The following is a 19145-nucleotide window of genomic DNA, read 5'->3' as shown; positions in this document are numbered from 1 at the left end:
GCCACACCCAGGAAGGTCTGATGGCTCTGGCCACACCCAGGAAGGTCTGCTGGCTCTGGCCACACCCAGGAAGGTCTGCTGGCTCTGGCCACACCCAGGAAGGTCTTCCGGCTCTGGCCACACCCAGTGAGGTCTGTATGGTGTTACGCTCCACCCACTGCAGCCTGGGGAAAGTGCTGAGCTAATCTGATTGGTCCATTACCGTACAAATAGAGCAGTAGACTACTTAAGTAGACAAGCTGAGCTATTTCAACAGTGATTTAAAAAACATATGTACAAGCAATTTTTAAAACATTTTTCCAGATAAAATAGATATAAACATTAGTAGGCTTATATATTATGTAATAGTTATAATGCAGCCAGTTGTGCAAAGTAAAAGTTGAATTATTGCACATGTAACCCATTCCTTCCTTGTTCCATGTAGACATGTGAAAATAGTTTTCAGTTTTAAAACCAAACTCTAAGGCCCATTTTGACTTATTTTGCACACGTTGACTAAATTCTGTTATTATATTTCAGTTAGAATAGTTTCCACGCAGAAAACATTCGTTTTTAATGTTTGTTTGTTTCATGAAGACCGTTCTTATTCTGTGACTGTATTTATGCTGTACTCATAATAAAGATGAAAACGAGAATTCCGTTCGACCGTTTGGCAGAAACATGAATCAGAAACGGTCTCTTCCACACGTAAAGGTGAGACCACCTTCATCCCTTGAATTGCTTTCTCGTTCAATTTCAGCACACGAAACCACAGTTTGTGCGATTAGCGTTTGTGAACGAGCGCACAAACGTTCATCCTCTGAACACTGAGAAACCGAGACAGAACTGTTCACGAGAAGTCAACAGCATTGCAGATTTTAAAAAATTTATTATTCTTTCATTTCGATTTATTCTATACAAAAATGTGTATATGTAAAAAAACAAAAAAGTCAAAATCCCAGCTCCTTAAGACCAGAATAAAATACGATCCATCAATAGAACAGCGCCATCGACCAAATGAAAAAAGATAAAAGCAAGGGAAGCTTTGGAATTATAATCCAGCAGACCAGGCAGAATTGCCAGACCGGAGTCCTTTGGTGTGAACTGGTTCTGCGTGACTACCCTTACACACTTACAATAAAAACTAAAACAGGTAATGCTCAGCGACTGTGTTGGATTCGCCTCGGTTTTTGGTGTTTTCTGCCCCCTAGTGGTAACGTGAAGTTAAATTCAATACTTTGACAGACGCTGTCTCTCACGCAGTGACCCCCGATTCTACCAATTCAAGGGCAGCTGTGGCTGCATCCAATCAGCCGCTGCCACCCGCAGTTCTTTCTCCGCCCCCCCTACCTCCTGCTGGACCCCGTGTCACAGTGCCACATTGTGACACGGAAGAGGGGGGCTATTGTGAGGTCACAGTGTCTCCTTTAGACAGCCGCCTTCAGACACATCGACTCTGCAAATGGGACAGGTGGAGCTCTCCTACAAGCAAAGAATACGCAGTCTTAAATACGAAATCCTCATTTATCCGTAGCTTGACCCACCGATTAAAAACAAGGGGTTCGGGAACAGGGCGGGATGCTCGATCCCAGAATTCCCACCCGCCGCGCTCACCTTTAACCAGCGATCGATGCACTGCACGTGGTAGTCATGGAGACAGGGGAGCATCCTCAGCTCTTCGCCGTCCGTGTAGCTAGAGAAGCAGATCTGGCAGCTGAGAAGCAGAAATGACATCATAATGATTCCACTCAACCAGGAAATACCACTGTGACATCACCACTGCGCTACTGCCAAATAGAATTCATTAACATCATTGTGACATCACTGCAGAAACACTGCTTGACCTATAGCAATATAGTGCACTGCAGTGCACAACGTCTCTGCTACATTAGCACAGTACCATCTAGTAAGACCCTCTCAACCTACATAGTGTAAATTAGAGGGGGAATGCTAAGAAAGTTCTGTTAACAACATTAAAATTGGTAAACGGAAATAACGACGTTTCCGTCTGAAGAACAGGAATTGGGGGCCACGTACTCGGTCTTTCCGGCGCAGTAGGCGGGGTTGAAGGTTTTGGTCGGCAGCCGCTGGATCTCTCTCTGGCTCAGGCAGTTCTTGGCGACGGCCGGCCCCTGCCTCTCCTCGAAAGCCAGCAGCGCCTGCGGAGAAAAGAGGCGGGCACCTCGGGTCAGGGCCCTCGCGCGGCGTCGGCAGGGGGACGGAGAATTCAAAATAAGAGCGCACCGCGCACCTCGTAGTTGTTCCCCTGGCTGTCGTCGAGCGAGGAGAGGGCCTGGCGACGGGGGCGTCCGCGGGAGCGCTGTGATTGGGCGCGGCCCCCGCCGTGTCTACCCGACCTGCCTGAACACACAAACGGATTCAAGCCTGAACACACAAGTCCAGGCTCAACACACAAACGGATTCAAGTCTGAACACACAAGTCCAGCCTCAACCACACAAACATATTCAAGCCTGAACACATAAATCCAGCCTCAACACACAAACATATTCAAGCTTGAACAGGTAAGTTTAGCCTCAACACACAAACACATTCTACTCTGAACACATAAAGTCTAGCCTCAACACACAAACACATTATGCCCTGAACGCATAAAGTCTAGCCTCAACACGCAAACCTGAATGTGCAATCCTACACCCATCTGAACACAGAGGTCCAAATTAGCATGCAAACAGACACACACACACACACACACACACGTGCATTTGTCAAGCCGTTTACGTTCACGGTCACACTCCACGTACGTCACGCAGGTTATGACCACACGTTTACAAAAAACCAAACCCAGATCAGGGCTGGAGACGTACTGTCTGTCAGAGCGGACGTCTCTGGGAAACTGTACAGGAACGATGCGTTGGAGTCCATCATGGAGGTGAGAGAGGACATCAAACTCCACCCTCCATGGTACTCACACTGAAACAGGAAACACACACAGTAATCACACTGAAACAGGAAGCACACACAGTAATCACACTGAAACAGGAAACACACACAGTAATCACACTGAAACAGGAAACACACACAGTAATCACACTGAAACAGGAAACACACACAGCAATCACACTGCAACAGGAAACACACACAGTAATCACACTGCAACAGGAAACACACACAGTAATCACACTGAAACAGGAAACACACAGTACTCACACTGAAACAGGAAACACACACAGTACTCACACTGAAACAGGAAACACACACTGAAACAGGAAACACACACAGTACTCACACTGAAACAGGAAACACACACAGTAATCACACTGAAACAGGAAACACACACAGTAATCACACTGCAACAGGAAACACACACAGTAATCACACTGCAACAGGAAACACACACAGTAATCACACTGAAACAGGAAACACACACAGTAATCACACTGCAACAGGAAACACACAGTAATTAATCTGGCATGGTTACTGACTGGGTGGCCATTTGAGTGGGTGGGACTGCCGGTGGGCCTGGCCTGCTGTCTCCTCTGCTCCACCTCCCGCTCCTCCCTGTCAAACTGTGCCTGTGGGCAGAGCGCAGTTAGCCACACCCCTCAGTGGGCGTGTCCAACCCAACATGTCGCACCTGAGTGTAGGGGGTGGATAACCCCGGTGTGGTGTGGGGGTTATCAAAAAAAACAGAGAGCACGAGCGAAGACGAACCTGCAGGCTTCGCGCGAAAGCCTCATCTTCCTCCACCTGAGCCGAGCGAACCACGGCCGCGGTGACGTCATCGTCCTCGTCGCTGATGACGATGTGCTCCTCCCCCTTGACTGCAAAAACACGCCCACAATCAGCAATTCACCTCAAAACTCCTCCCCCTCAGCTGCAGAAACACGCCCACAATCAGCAATTCACCCCCATAGCTCCTCCCCCTCGGCTGTGTAAACACGCCCACAATCAGCAATTCACCTCAAAACTCCTCCCCCTCAGCTGCGGAAACACGCCCACAATCAGCAATTCACCCCCATAGCTCCTCCCCCTCGGCTGTGTAAACACGCCCACAATCAGCAATTCACCTCAAAACTCCTCCCCCTTGGCTGTGGATAACACCCTAACAATCTGAATCTAGCCTCTCAGATCCTACTCCCCCCCCCCCCCCCCCCCCCAGCTCTGGAAACACCCCCGCAATCAGCAAATAGGAGAGATGCCCCGCCCGCCTTCTCACCGCCGGTAGGGTGGTGGCTGTCCCAGTCGAACCGGAATGAGCGCGCCCGCTCCGCGTCGTTGGACAGCCGGCCGGCCGCAGCCTCCTCGCCGGGCTGGGCGTTAACCCCGCCCCTTCCGGAGAGTTCGGACGGCCCCGCCTCTCCGGGCTTCCTCTTCCGGCGTACCGCCCGTTCCCCGCGATCCAGCGCGCGTTTCCCAGAATCCCCGTCGGCGGCCCGCTCGCGGGACGAGGAAGAGGAGGAGGAGGAGGAAGAGGAGGAGCCGGCCTGGAGCCGCGCCGACTCGGCGGATACCGCCGCCATCAGGGAGGAGGCGGGGACGAAGCCGCCGCCGCCGCCCGTCACCGCGCCCGCCCTCGAACCAGCGGCCAGGAGGCACAGCTTCCGCCGCTTCGGCCTGTGCCGCGACGGCGCCGCGCCGACGTCGTCGGGGCACGCCCCCTCCTCCCCGGCGACCTCACTTCCTGCCGGGCCGGTGCCGGCTGCGTCCTGAAATCGGAACAGACGGGAAGACTGACCACAGGGGGCGCTGTCTTGCCTAGGATGTCTGAAGTGAGAGAATTGTAGTCTTCTTCCTTGTGATCTTTCACAGCAATGGAAAGTTGACTCAGACACTGATCTGATTCCAAGTAGCTTAAACAGACATTCGCGAATTCCGTCCTCCCAGAGGCCGACGGGACGCAATCGCTCACCCGCGCGTGGAATTCCGCACCGTTTTCCCGCCGCGCCGGGATCCTGATCCTACGTCTCCTTCCGCAGTATTCCGGACTGGAAAACAACGCCCCGCCCACAGGTTATCTACTGCCTTTGCACCTTGGCTCAGTGTGCTGAGCACGCGCTCACTGCATTCAAGGCCATTCTACATTCAAAATCTAAAAGCGACCGGGATCCATCAATGAACATTTTAAGAGGCCCAGCGGACCGTTGAGAAAAGCACAGCTGTCCTGTATGTGAGGGGGTGCAAGAGCAGGCAGGGCAGTTAATCTTCTAGGTTCTCCGCATTCTGTTTGTCTGAACATCTTTTAGCCTTCTGCTGTAAAGAATATTGTTTATTTTATTCATTTTTAAATGTTTGTTGTTGTCAGTTAGATTATATAGAGCCTATAATAGTGTATAATTTAAAACATTGCTGCGGAAGAAAGAATATTTTGTTATACAAGAGATTAATAAAACAGTGTCAATTATTTTTTCATTATTATTATTACTGACTTTCTTCCAAACGCATCAAAAAGAACTGATCATTAAGTATCCATAAAGGATAAACCGATAAGAAGTACTGATAAGAGTAGTAGTATGGGTATAATCCTAACGATACATTCCTAATAGAAGTGCAGCGACAGAGTTTTTCTCATGCAAGCATGCAGTGATATTGGTATGCTAGTACCTGGGAGTTTCCGGGACAATGATGCCTGGTGAACCGAAGTTGCCGTGATCTTCGGCATGGTCAAAAAGGAAGTTCCTTTTGCCCAAAAGACAGGCCTGGTCAAAAGGGTCTGGGGTGTCAGGCTCACAACCCAGCCAGTTGCTGCAGCTCATATCCTCTCCTGCGTCACTTTTCCTGGACATCTTACTGCTAAAGAGAATCCATTCTCACTGCCACACCACAGGGTAGCACGCACACACGGGCACACGCACAGAACCATTTCATAAATTAATATGATCCACACAGCAAAGATGGTAGCTAACTCATTTACAGTTCACTTGAACACATCAGCTAATAAAAGGCGAATAATTATTACAAGGTTGTTGCCTATTCAGACGATTTGAAGGCAATCAGTTTCCTCAAAACGTCTAAACGCTTGGGTTTTACAGTTGGGTATTCCATAATTATAATTTAAACAATCACAGATGTTCTACCACACACCTCTGGTCAGCTGTCTCTCGGCATTTGCCTGTCAATCATGACCCGGCTTACAATTTCCAGTATCACGTGGCTTCATGCTTGCTACGTTGGATGCTTAACTAGCCAATCTTGCTAATGGTTCTTATGAGTAGCCAAAATCGCTAACCTGCTTTCAAGTGCGTGATATAGTGAGGTTGCTAAACGATCCGCAGAAATTATAAGCAAAAGTTAGAAAACGATAGTTTCTATTTTCCACTTTCTGTTCCTAGGCGATTAAGAACTCGCCGGCTAACTTGATCTGGCTAGATATGTTTTCTACTATGGATAGCTGGTTAGACCACTTACGTCTTACCAACATATTATGAACTGAAACTCAGTAAAAATGCCGTTTGGAATGGGAAATGCTCAGTAACAAAGAGTGTATGACTTACCAAATAATACGATAAAATCCGTGATCGCAATAATGTAAAAAACGCACATATGCTAGGAAGGCTAATAGCGCAACGCAGCTCAGACTGTACCGAAGGAAGACTGAAGAGGGAAAAAGGTACAATAAGGAAATGACTTCCGGGGATCACCAGGGCGGGAAAGTTCAAAATCGAAGTACCATTAACGGGATCAGCGCACATGAACATGCTGTAACACAATTTTGTGACCATGTTTTTAAGGTTTCTTAAATCTCATCACTTTAACCAAGCATTTTTATATTACTGTTCTATTCGGTTATAGTCTGTGAACTGCGACGAACTTCACTCAAAAAGGGTTTTTACTCAGTTAAATTAGGGTGAATGTTGCTTGGATTTACCCACCGCATGTCCACCCCTATTATATGTATTATGAATTGCAAATCTTGCTCTCCTATGAAAGCAGTTGATTCTAAATCAGTAGAAGGGGGAATACAACAAATAAAAGACTTGTTCCTATGGAGCACCCTGTATATTAATGTAGGGACCCGGTTTCAAGCCCAAGCTCTGCAGTGTCTTAGAAGGGTTCACTTTTTCATTTGATTCATTTCATTTTAAACCCAGACACCTGGGGTGGCTCAATGGATAAGTGTACTGGTATCACCGCCAGCTCCAGCAACTATGGGTTCTATCCCCACACCAGTGCTGTGTGCGCTCTCTGCCCATTGCATTAGGTGTAAGAAAGCCAAGGTTAATCTATGTTGGGCAACAGCTTTCATTAATGGAGAAGACACACTAATGACATCATTTCTCAACAGAGTTCAAGCCCCACTCCACTGAACCTTTTTCTCTGTTGACAAACTGTAGACGTAATTATTATTATGCTGTGTGAACAGCACTCCAGCCATGTTTTGAAGCATATATTTTCTCAGGAGTGCATTGCACTTTTCATTTCACCTAGATAATCTTAGTGGAAGTCTGAGCAAAAATCAAACCTTTATTTAAAAAAAAAAAAAAAAATAGACAAAAAAAAGACACAATGCTTGTGTTTGGTGTTCAAGAGCTTTACCGCCATAAGAATGAACTACAAGGAAGCAGAAATACTTAATTCATGCGCTGTTGCATCACAACCCGTCATACTGACCATGCCTCCTTTACTATCTTCATAAGAGCAGGAAACTACATTACCCACATATCCAGAGCAGCAGAATTCAGGGGCTGAGTCTAACCAGATTGACAATGCAGATTTATTCTTTTCAGCATGATTACATATTTTCTTCAACAAACAGTTTTGAACTGATGAAGCTCATAAATAAATAAGCAATTAGGAATGAATCGCAGAGAAACACAAATAGACACTAGTGTCAGTTACCAAAAGTATAACATATCAATGTTTTGCAGTCTGCCTGAGGACAAAGATGACCAAAACACAGAAAAATAATCCAGACCCATATTAATTGTGTGAGAATAGAAAATAATACAAATCACCAGACAAGGCCTGCAAAAAGACCAGTTTGGCCAAGAACAAGTCTGAAAGTCCACCATACTGGGCCACCAATCACGAGTGTCCGTTCCACTGGGTAACCAATCAAATAAGTCTGAGCCTTCAGTGGATGACTCACTGAACGTGAGCTTTACATTGCTGATGCCCTCCTCCTGCTGCCTCTCTCCTGTCCTGGGGAAGCGTAGGGGTGTGAAGCTGCCACCAAAATGGGGAGGGGGGATGGTCTTGAACCATGACTGGGGGCTCAATCAGGAATATTTACATGGGGGGGGGGGGGTTTAAGATCAGAATCATGCTTATTGCCTGCTCTTCAAGGACTCAACAAGCCTACAAGGAAAGAGAAGACAGTATGGTTAATGCACAACACACACAAATGGCTTATAATGGTTAGGGCACCTGGCTTGTAACCCATAGTTTGCAAGATGGCTTCCAGACGGAGCGTGGCTGTTGTAACCTTGAGCAAAATGCTTAACCTGAATTGCTTCACCAAAATATCCAGCTACACACATAGCTTCAAGCTACGCAATTTGCTCTGGAAAAGAACATCCGCTAAATGTCTAAGAGCCTGATTTACTAAGACCTTCAGCATGTGGAAAACCTTTGAGCACATGCAAAACCTTTTAGCGCATATAAAACTAATAATGCAATCAATGATTGGTGCAAAAAAATACCATGACCAATCACTGGCCATGTTATTGGTTTTGCGTGTGCTAAAAGGTTTTCGCACATGCTAAATGCCTCAGTAAATCAGGCCCTACATGTGCAAAATGAGTTTGGACACAACCTGCACATTATGAAACCCGCGGTGCATAATCAGGAGATACTGTTCTTTAGCGAGTTGCGCTTACCACTCCATGGCCTCGTCCAGCCCCGTGCCTTTGGTCGCTGACGTCTTGAAGATCTGCCACTTCCTGTCCTTGAGGGCGGGCAGGCCCAGGGAGTTGGCCACTTCCGTGGGAGTCATGGCCTGCTCCATGTCTTGCTTGTTGGCGAACACCACCAGAATGGCCTTCTTCAGCTCCTCCTCCTGCGCACCACAAACAAGAGTCAGCTTGCGAGCCCAGCCCGCGGTTCCACAAGCTCCAACCCCAACTGTTACATCATCACAGCTGGCACCGCCTCCAGTTCCACTGGTCACACTGGTCAAACTGCTTTGTACACTAATACAGCCTTGCATTGAATGCCTGGTTGCACAGTGCTGTTACCATGGCTGCTGAAAGGGTGAGTGTGTACGGTTTGATGACACCAATTCTTATAGCCTACATGTCACTCACGGGCGACATAGCTCAGGAGGTAAGACTGATTGTCTGGCAGTCGGAGGGTTGCCAGTTCAAACCCCGCCCTGGGCATGTCGAAGTGTCCTTGAGCAAGACACCTAACCCCTAACTGCTCTGGCGAATGAGAGGCATCAATTGTAAAGTGCTTTGGATAAAAGCGCTATATAAATGCAGTCCATTTACCATTTACCATTTACTCATTTCCTCCGGTCACAGCCCAGGCACACCCACTAAAAATTCAGCACCCTACATTCCTAGCTCCACCTCAGGTTCCATAAGCTACACCCACATTTTATTGAATCCGACCTTTGGCTCCACAAACCCCACTGTCAGCTGCATTAGTGCCACCCACAGTTTCATATGCCACACCCACACTTTAAATAACCCAACTGTAGTAACCCCACCTCCAGCATAGCCACCAGCTCAGACTTGGAGATTCCCATCCTATCCCTGTCACTGCTGTCCACCACGTAGATCACGGCATCCGTGTTTGAGTAGTAGCAACGCCAGTAGGGCCTGAAGAAATCATGGGAGGAAGGGATGCAGGGAGGGGGAAAAGTAAAAGAGGAAAGGAAAGAGAGAGAGAGAGCATCAGAGAGCTGTACAAGGTGGGCGTATTGGGCAGACAAAAAATGATGCCAGACGCTGCATGTTGCATGAAATTAAACCCTGACAAGGGTGAAGTGTGGCCAAGCTACCAAAGCTACTTACACGGGCATACAGATACACACCGACTTTGAGCAGAAAACAGAACATTTCATCCTATGGGCAGCTGCATTGTGTAAAATGATACCCGCGTGAAATTATTGTTAAACTCAATTCAATTCAGCTTTATTTGTATAGCTCTTTTTAGACAGACACTGTGACAAAGATGCTTCGCAGAGGAAGTTGGGAAAAAACCAGGCATGAGCTTAATAAAAAACGACCAAAAAAAACCTTCCTCGTGGAAAGGAAAATACTCAAACGGTGGCGAGAAAAAAATCGCCAATGGGAAGAAATCTCAGGAGGAACCCGGCCACAGAGGGGGAGCCCATCCTCCGTTATTGCAATGTAACATATAGCACAGCACAACACATTCTCATAGCAACACAGCTCCCTGACCAGGAATGCTACTCCACCTGATGCTGGTTTGTCCACCAAGATCCCACACCTGGAATTTCAAGTTCTTGTACGTCACCGTTTCTACATTGAAACCGATTGCTGGGAAAACAAAAAGAAACATTATGGGCTTAAAAATACAAATGACAGAACACCAGCAGGGATTCACAGAACTGAAGGAAGATTGATAACAATGAGAAGTGTGCCTGGCGTTTTGAAGACAGTGGAGGGTGTACTGAGAACTGTTAGAAAAAGACAAACCCCTTGCACCAGAATCAACCTGAAACAGCTGCAATGCTAATGGTGCTGTATTTACTAGTGCATAGATTTGGGCTGCATGGTAGTTGAACAGTGTGCCATTGGAGACAGGAAAATGGGGCGGGGGGGTGGGATTGATGGGACAGCTGTGAACTTGGGGAGCCTGCTCAGGTTCCCCCCACTTCCAAAGCTGGGCCTGGTTGAACTAATACATACTTGGGATGGTGGTGACAACCTCCCCGACCTGTAGGCGATAAAGGATGGTGGTCTTCCCGGCACCATCCAGTCCCAAAATCAATATCCTCATCTCTCGGGTCCCAAAAAGCCCGGAGAACAAACTGGAGAAAATCCCCCCTGCAAAGAGGTAATCAGTCACCTCACTTCAAAGTGAACTGGATGTTCTCCCCACTTGGAAGTCATTCAATGTTACATTTTGAAGTCAGTCAGGTACCGTAACACAGTAACTCACTGTATATATGAAGTACACCAGCATGCACTTGTCTTTTACTGTCTATGGTATATACTGATTTGCTGTTTAATGCTTTCAGACCGCAACGCGAATTCAAGAGGACCACAACAATTACACCCAAAGCAATCAGGATGATAAATGAACATCATAAAATTCTTGCGCATATATCGCTCTGCTTTCACAACACTAAACTCGCTTACTGGACCCTGGTTCAAATTGTGACAAACGTCAACATTACGAGGAATCGAGCAGACTAGCATCAGTTGGGTTGCTAACCCTCCGACATGTAGGTTCACTGCCTAGTCAACATTTACCACCAAAAAACATTAAGCACTCCGTTTTTGGGAAAACCGACAGTATAGCCACCTTTTAGCTAGACAGACAACTATCTAGCTATACAGACAGAAACGCTTACATCAAAAACTATAATTAAGTTACACGGCAAGATAAATGACCATTATATCGCTGGCGTAAAATCATACTGACAGCCTTACCCATATTTGTAGATAAATGCTAATTCTGAGTTTTAATCGTTCAGCGTTACGGAATTTTGGGTCCGAGTGACGTGTCATTGACTACAAAAAAATTGTCTGTTTGTCCACGACCTTCAGATTCCAATGTAATTCTCATGCTTAAAGCTACAACACGTCTCTTTTATAATCATATTTAAGTTTATTCTTCTTATAGTTTGTGTACACATAAAAATTACAAACAACAAGTTCTCTAATAAAAATAATAATAATAATAATATGTATGAAGGAATGTGCTTTTTCCATAATAAATATTTACTTCCGCAATAGACTACGTAACCCAATCACGTGAACCATCTCAGTTTTCACCACAGCGCCCGGCCAACTGATAACGGTCATTTCTCTCCCCAGCATTAATTTCCATCCAAAATAATAAACTGTAGTGAGATTATCTTCAGTTTCTTCGCAATGTGTGTTGTTCATTTGTATAATGTATGTATGTTTTCAAACTTGTAATATTCGTATTTTCGTCGAGCTCGTATTTTTCAGCGTGAAAAAGTCCCACATTTCTTGCTCCCAAAATATCTTCGGGTTTTCCTTCATTTTCTTGGGTTTTTTAAATACAGGTCGTTTAAATTAGTTGATAATGAAGCTTGATATCCAGCACGACCTCTTAGAGGTGACTTTATCTGCATGCAACCTTGTTATTTGTCCAGCACCTGCTTTGAAAAGCAAATCAATTGCTATTTTTATTCCATATTACTGCTCACTGAACATTTTGTGGTGAAGCTGTCAGGCTGAAGACCTGAATGTATGATTTATTATACCTTGTTTACGTTATCCCCAAACGATGCCAATTGCGGTAATATAAACAAAAATATGTGTCTGAAATAGACACTTTACTTAGCTATTTTCCATTAGGTAAAGCTAATCAAAAGTCCTAGCTGCCTCTGGTGTTACTGACACACTTCACAACACCAGCTGCGTGTATTTATTTCGCGTAGCCTCTGTGTAATTTAAAGATTGCAGAATGGCCCAGGAGGTATGTGTATGTGAAAGCAGAGATGTTTCCACGCTCGGTTCAGGGAAAAGATTCTTTTGAGATTACAGGTGCTCTAATTCAGTGTAGAGATAAGGATCCTTTCCCTTTTCTATCCTAATCACAAGACTAATGAGATATTCTTTGCTAACCTGTCAGTTACTGTAGCCTAATGTCATATGCACATATTACTCAAATGTATAGCAGAGACATTCATCAAATCATTTTTTAAAACTGATATTAAAAAATGTTATATATTTTTTTATAGCCAATGATACATTATTACACACGACCACACACTTGCAAATATTTATCAGAGACATTATTATATGAGTGCAATCAATAAATAATTTAAAATTATCTGTGTCAAAGTGTAAAGTGTAATTAAATGAAAGGGTCAAAGTAGATGACCAATGACACACAGGCTTCACATGTAAATATGATTCAATATGATTTCTAAACTTGTCTAAAATTTCAATCCCCTGAATACAAATTGTCCCTCGAAACCTAGTAAGAAATTTCAGTTATTCTTTGGTCACGTTCTAAAAAGGTCAGAGGTCATATCTGCGAGCGCTTCCTGAGAGTACTGAGTAGAACCTGTCAGTGTTTGTGTTCACTCAACATTCCCTCTGCCTGAGAATTCGAACAGGATTTATTCATGCGAACGGAGACGGCTGCCGTTGCTAAATCACTTCAACAACATGACAAAGCCCCGTAAATACAGTACCCATCAATAAATTACCATAAAAATAAAACCGACAACCCCCTGTATTACTCTCACTGTCTACCAGCAGGGGGTGCCGCAGAACTTCAGAGGGGTTCCTCGTCTATTTCCTGCCAGTGACCTCATGGCTAAAACTGCTGGGTGATGCAAGCCCTTGAGCAGCGCAAACACTCCTCAATGGTCTTGTGTGGCGTTGTGACAGGCCCACATGATCAGTCCTGAGCCTTTCCCTTTATTCCTGCAGCCAGAGCTGAGTTATATATGGGGCTGTCACAGCCCTGGGGGTCAGCTACCAGGAAAGGCCACGTGCTCCATTCTCCCCAGCCCCCCCCCCCCCCCCCCCCCTTCCTGGAGAATGTGTGTGATAACGTGCCTCGGCAGGCTTGCTGTGTCTGCGTTCATCCCGAAAAACCATTACCCAGGGAATACTGTCCAGCGCAGGTGTAACTGGGGTGCATACGCGCAGAAAGGATCTTGGATGGATTACCGATGCATCTTTGTGCGCGAGCAAAGATTCAGACCCAGTGCCGCTAAATTTGGATGTCGCTAAGTGGACATCGCCGTCTCCTTACTGCAGCTCTTTCTATAAAAATATTCTGTTTTCCGGCAAGGGGTCATGGTAGTTTTACAAAAAAAAAACTACATACAAAAATAAAAAACAATTTTAAAGTGATAGTTCACTTCCTGGGTTTTTAAAAAGTATAATTTCAGGTTTAGTGTGTGTTCTCAGTTGGCCCAGGCCCCTTTTGCATGCAATGAGGGATGTTTTAGATACTCAGAGACGCTTCTGACGAAACCTCAAAGCAGCTGGCGCAACGACGTTCTGCTCCCAGATAATCTATGTACGTTCATTACCCCCATTATTATTATTTTGCAAAATGACAAAATTTCAAATTATTTTTAAACACTGTTTTTAAAAAGAGGTTACCTGTGGTACGTGTGACTCGAGACCGACGTGGTCAAAGACAGGAGCGCTGGCCCCCCCCCCGGTACGTGCCACAGTACAGCGAGCACCACAGAAAGAATGGAGCACGACGGCTTCCGTGGATGTTTGAGGGCTAGATTCCTGTCAGTGACTTCCCTCAGCCGCCCTGTTGCATCAAGGCCAGCCCCCCCCCCCCCCCCCCCCCCCCCCCCAGGGACAGCGGCAGGTTTTTATACGAGTTAAAACAGAACTGGCACGATGGAAATGACAAATGGGACCCGGACCAAAATGAGCCTGGCTGGTGCTAGCGCCGCTAGTCTGTCTGTGGCCATCTTGCGGCCGCGGCATCTGTTGCCTTCGGCGGGACCCGGGCGTTGTAACCGTGTCATTGTTTACACTTGAGATGTCAAACTCCAGCGGCCCCCCGCGGTGCCCGCGGGTCAAACTGAGCCCTTAATCGCCGAAACACGCCGAAAAACCAGCGGACGCTATGGCCTTCTGGGATTAGGGCCCCGGGATCCCCCCGATTTGCACCGCGCTTACCCCACGGCCTTCTTCGGGGGGGGGGGGGGCGACACTGTGCTGACATCGCGATTTGACGGCCGGGGCGGTTCGTCGGGGAGCGGTTGCCGTGACGATGTCGCGGCCGACGTTCGGCGACGAAGTCGGGGTGCCGGGGAATGCCCCTCCTCGCCTCCCCTCACCTCCTCACACCTTCCCTTGCCTTCCCTCGCCTCCCCTCACCTCCTCACACCTTCCCTTGCCTTCCCTCGCCTCCCCATGCCTCCCCTCACCTCCTCACACCTTCCCTTGCCTTCCCTTGCCTCCCCTCGCCTCCCCACGCCTCCCCTCACCTCCCCTCGCCTCCCCACGCCTCCCCTCACCTCCCCTCGCCTCCCCACGCCTCCCCACGGCTCCCCACGCCTCCCCACACCTTCCCTCGCCTCCCCGCGCCTCCCCGCGCCTCCCCACGCCTCCCCACACCTTCCCTCGCCTCCCCACGGCTCCCCACGCCTCCCCACGCCTCCCCTCGCCTCCCCACGCCTCCCCACGCCTCCCCTCGCCTCCCCACGGCTCCCCACGCCTCCCCTCGCCTCCCCGCGCCTCCCCTTGCCTCCCCACGCCTCCCCACGGCTCCCCACGCCTCCCCTCGCCTCCCCGCGCCTCCCCTCTGTGCCCGTGAGACAGCCGTTCCCGACGCTGTCGCCAAAGCGCCTCAGCTAATCCTGGGGGATAAAAGCAGGGGACACATGATCCCAGCCCTCACCCCGTGACGACCATCCACATTTCAAAAAGGAGGGTCCCCCGACACTGCCACCCCTCCCCGTTCCTCCCAATAAATCCTTCAGTTCGGTGGATTAATATCAAGTGTGTGAAGGGGGGGGGGTGGGGGGTGGGGGGTGGAGTGTGTTGGGTGGGAGTGCTGTGGGACCACATTGTTTGGCAAGGGGGGAGGAGCAAGCCCCTTCTTATAAAAACCAGGGGCGCGTCTCCCCCGACCCCAGAGTACCGGCCCCGTTCCCGTTCCCACCCGCGCGTTTCCCCCCCCCCCTTCAAACGGTCAAACAAACCCGCGTGCCCGCCCGGACCCCCCCCCCCCCCACCCTCTCACCGCCCCCTCCCTCCACAGCCCGGAGGACAACGCTCAGAAATGCCCGAGCCCACAAAGAAAGGTGAGTACCTCGGCCCTCTCCGACTCGGGGGTGCAGGGGGGTCCCGGAAGAGCAGGAGCGGGGGGAAAGGGGGAGAGAGGAGGAGAGGCAGCTGCGGCCGCTCGTAAATCAGAAGGCTTTGCGCGCGCAGATCGTCTCATCGCACGCGAATCACCTGCCGTAACAGAATATCCGCGCGCGTGAAATCAGCCAGCCGATCTCGTGATTGCGCTTGTATTTCATGCTTTTTTTATTGGGGGGGGGGGGGGGGGGGGAGGGGGGGAGGGGGGGAGGACGCGGTTTCACGCTCGGTTTCCGTAGCGACTCCCGCGGGGCCGCCCTCTTCGCCGGGGCTGCGGAACGCCGCGGTCGTCGCCCGGGTCCGGGCGCGGGGCGCGGTCGGGATTCTGAGGGGGGATTTGGAAGCGGATTGGTCGGGCTTTTGACCGGAGGGCTGCGGTCGAGCGGTTTGGCGAGCGGCAGCTTCGGCCCTGTTGCTGTGGTCCCCTCTCTGGAATCCAGAATGTGACTTTGGACTTAGTGATGTATTACTGGCCAATGATGCGGGCTCAGCCGGACCAAACAGGTGTATGTATAAAGATGCCATTGTTGCTGTCGTGATGTGCGGTTCTGCTTGTACTGTCGCAATGGCGTCCCCCTGTGGAGATTGTACGGTACACATATGAATACTGCTGATCCCTTGGGCGACGGGCGGTGTTAAATGAGCAGCCTGACTAATCTCCGTCAGTTCAGTGTTAATGAACACTGTGGTTATGCTCTGTGAGTGATTAGTCTGTGAATGCAGTGTGATTATGCACTGTGAGTGATTATGCTCTGTGAGTGCAGTGTGATTATGCTCTGTGAGTGATTATGCTCTGTGAATGCAGTGTGATTATGCTCTGTGAGTGCAGTGTGATTATGCTCTGTGAGTGATTATGCTCTGTGAGTGCAGTGTGATTATGCTCTGTGAGTGATTATGCTCTGTGAGTGCAGTATGATTATGCTCTGTGAGTGATTATGCTCTATGAGTGCAGTGTGATTATGCTCTGTGAGTGATTATGCTCTGTGAGTGCAGTGTGATTATGCTCTGTGAGTGATTATGCTCTGTGAGTGCAGTGTGATTATGCTCTGTGAGTGATTATGCTCTGTGAGTGCAGTGTGATTATGCTCTGTGAGTGATTATGCTCTGTGAGTGCAGTGTGATTATGCTCTGTGAGTGATTATGCTCTGTGAGCTCAGTGTGATTATGCTCTGTGAGTGATTATGCTCTGTGAGTGCAGTGCGATTATGCTCTGTGAGTGATTATGCTCTGTGAGTGCAGTGTTAAAGACTGTTGCCAGTGCTGCAGTGCAGTGCTGTGTTTTCGGATGCTCAGTCGCTCAGTGGCAGCAGGACAGGTTCGGGGTAGCAGTGTCAGGCTACGCTAACAGATGATGCAACACCCCTCCCCCCCGTGCCGTTAGTCCTTTTCCCCAGCGGCTGCCCCCCCCCCCCCCCACCCCCCACTAATGAGCACCTGTGCTCTTTCCGCCGTGCGTGCCGGGGGCTCCAGTGTCGCTCGGCAACTCCTGTGTTAAGGACGGGGTAGTGACAGTTCATTGTCTTTCAGCTCCTTCCCCCCCCCACCCACCCTCCGCCTCTCCATTCTGGAACAGGCAGCTCACTCTGGGGACACCAGGAGAGAGCTCCCCCCCATCCCCCACATCAGGAATCAGGGACGGATGCCAACCACCCTGCTCCCCACTGCCAATTTTGGGCAAGCGGGCGCCCCCCGGGGGGGGGGGGGGTGACACTTGAGGGATGTGATCAGGGGTGGACATTTCGACGGCCCTCCATAAAACTCGCGCCTCTAAATGGGCGCGATACCCCGGTTCCTGTTTCACCCAAACGAGCCGGAGTTGGCCACGTCTGGGGGGGGCTGGCCACGCCCTCGGCCCCCCAGCTCCGCACGTCTCTCAGAGCCGAAGCGGCTGCTCCGGGGCCCGGAGACCACCAGGGGGCGCCAAAATGATGCAAAAATACATGCGCGTGTTATTTATAATGTTGGGCTGTGAAGGGGGGGGGGGCGGCGAGGGGGGGTCACATAAATGAAATCCTGCTAAGGACCTCTCCAAGGCTATGGCTGCCACCACCCCTCCCTTCTCCCCCCGGGTTAAAATACACATCAATCTGAACCTGTGCCACATTTATTTTTATTTATTTGTCCACTCCTTTACAGTTCTGATGAAGGCAGTTTTTTAAGATGGACAACAAGGCGATACAACATTGCCGAACAGGAAATAAGCAAATCCATTGGCACCAATACGCGTATACACAACAGACTGTCTCTATCCTGCAACAATAACCCTGTTTAAGTGAGTGAGAGAGTGAGTGAGTGTGTGTGTGCTCATGACTGCGTATGTGCACACACACACACACACACAGACACACACGCGCACACACATATACACACCCATCCACCCAAACACACACACACACACACACACACAAACTCACACACACACACACACACCCACCCACTCACACTCACACACACACGCGCACACACAAGCATCCCCACATGACGGCCAAGGACTTTTCCTCAGTGGCAACAATGGACGCTTCCACAAACAAATGTTACATTATTTTTTCTGTTTCCTTGTGCACCCCTGTGTTGTGACTTGGGAGGTTGTGGTCACACCGGCTTCACAAAGAAAAGTAATTCGGTTTTAGAGAACGTCATCAACGGAGAGGGTGAGGGGGGGGGGGTGTCTTTGACCTTTGACCTTTCAGAGCGCGTTCTGTCTGGCATCAAAGACATTCGATATTTCCGAATTCAGCCGCGGCTGGTCAGTACAGTTCACAAAGCTCGGCGCACTGCACTGTAGCCAAATTGTTTGGGAATGTCCCCTCCGTTCAAAAGACAGAGGACTGTCCCAACGGCTCGTTTCTATTGGACGGCGCCGAAGACGGGAATGAATCCCCGCGCCGTAGGAGAGCTTCTCATTTGGTCATCGGGGGGGGGGGAAAGGCTGTAACGGTGCCCGGAGTCTAAAGGTAGCCGAAAAAGAAGCGACGCGTGACATCAGATACGGTCGCTAACAGCTGAACCAGCGCGACATCTCAGTGACATAATAACGCCAGCGCGGTCCCTTTTGGGGGGGTCGGGGGGCGGATAGAAAAGCGTCTGGGGCGGGGGACGGCGAAGGCGAAACCCGAAAAGCGGCAAGAGGTCGCTTCCTACGCGAGCCGCGAGGCGCAAGGCGGCTTTCGACGAGGGCCTTGATTTAAACCGCCTCTCGCTCCGACGGGACGGTGTACGTTTCGCCTCGCGGCGTGGTTCCT

The 19145-nt window shown here is 49.2% G+C and overlaps 3 protein-coding genes across 12 annotated transcripts in view; 1 reads left to right on the top strand and 2 right to left on the bottom strand.

The window, feature by feature from the left end:
• Window positions 1–1279: 1279 nt before the first annotated feature.
• si:ch211-59o9.10 (uncharacterized protein LOC561841 homolog) lies at window positions 1280–6566 on the bottom strand. Of its 3 annotated transcripts, none has more exons than XM_035401312.1 (11): window positions 6433–6566; window positions 5543–5751; window positions 4851–4926; window positions 4158–4647; window positions 3653–3765; window positions 3424–3513; window positions 2806–2911; window positions 2231–2340; window positions 2017–2138; window positions 1594–1693; window positions 1280–1461 (listed from the first exon to the last, which is right to left on the bottom strand). In XM_035401312.1, exons 2-11 carry the CDS (start codon window positions 5722–5724, stop codon window positions 1393–1395), a joined length of 1458 nt encoding a protein of 485 aa, XP_035257203.1. In that variant the 5' UTR covers window positions 5725–5751; window positions 6433–6566; the 3' UTR covers window positions 1280–1392. The 3 variants fall into 3 exon arrangements, with proteins under 3 accessions (XP_035257203.1, XP_035257205.1, XP_035257204.1); XM_035401314.1 differs by having other exon boundaries at window positions 3653–3762; XM_035401313.1 differs by having other exon boundaries at window positions 5543–5728; window positions 6433–6563.
• A 1068-nt stretch (window positions 6567–7634) lies between these two features.
• LOC118218702 (ADP-ribosylation factor-like protein 1) lies at window positions 7635–11654 on the bottom strand. Its single transcript, XM_035401322.1, has 6 exons — window positions 11506–11654; window positions 10759–10896; window positions 10305–10386; window positions 9591–9702; window positions 8758–8936; window positions 7635–8236 (listed from the first exon to the last, which is right to left on the bottom strand). Exons 1-6 carry the CDS (start codon window positions 11507–11509, stop codon window positions 8206–8208), a joined length of 546 nt encoding a protein of 181 aa, XP_035257213.1. The 5' UTR covers window positions 11510–11654; the 3' UTR covers window positions 7635–8205.
• A 4113-nt stretch (window positions 11655–15767) lies between these two features.
• LOC118218690 (myosin-binding protein C, slow-type-like) overlaps window positions 15768–19145 on the top strand; it is a 34700-nt gene continuing 31322 nt past the window's right edge. For all 8 annotated transcript variants that reach the window (XM_035401298.1, XM_035401297.1, XM_035401295.1 and 5 more), the window contains exon 1: window positions 15768–15842. In XM_035401298.1, the coding sequence (XP_035257189.1) occupies window positions 15821–15842 (22 nt within the window). In that variant the 5' untranslated portion in view covers window positions 15768–15820. The remainder of the gene's footprint in view (window positions 15843–19145) is intronic.

This window comes from Anguilla anguilla, chromosome 19 (genome assembly GCF_013347855.1).
Source record: "Anguilla anguilla isolate fAngAng1 chromosome 19, fAngAng1.pri, whole genome shotgun sequence".
NCBI lineage: Eukaryota > Metazoa > Chordata > Actinopteri > Anguilliformes > Anguillidae > Anguilla > Anguilla anguilla.
The sequence above is the reverse complement of the archived record's forward strand: the minus strand, read 5'-3'. Positions and strand labels throughout refer to the sequence as shown.

Excerpts from the sequence above, each read along its gene's own strand:
- LOC118218702 (XM_035401322.1), bottom strand. Across the intron at positions 9,703-10,304 it reads GGTGGACAAACCAGCATCAG|GCCCTACTGGCGTTGCTACT; the intron begins GTGGAGTAGCAT and ends TGATTTCTTCAG. Across the intron at positions 8,237-8,757 it reads CTGGACGAGGCCATGGAGTG|GCTTGTTGAGTCCTTGAAGA; the intron begins GTAAGCGCAACT and ends CTTTCCTTGTAG.
- si:ch211-59o9.10 (XM_035401312.1), bottom strand. The coding sequence starts at position 5,724 with ATGTCCAGGAAAAGTGACGCAGGAGAGGATATGAGCTGCAGCAACTGG. Across the intron at positions 4,648-4,850 it reads GTGCGGAATTCCACGCGCGG|GACGCAGCCGGCACCGGCCC; the intron begins GTGAGCGATTGC and ends TTCCGATTTCAG. Across the intron at positions 3,766-4,157 it reads CAGCCACCACCCTACCGGCG|CAGTCAAGGGGGAGGAGCAC; the intron begins GTGAGAAGGCGG and ends GGCGTGTTTTTG.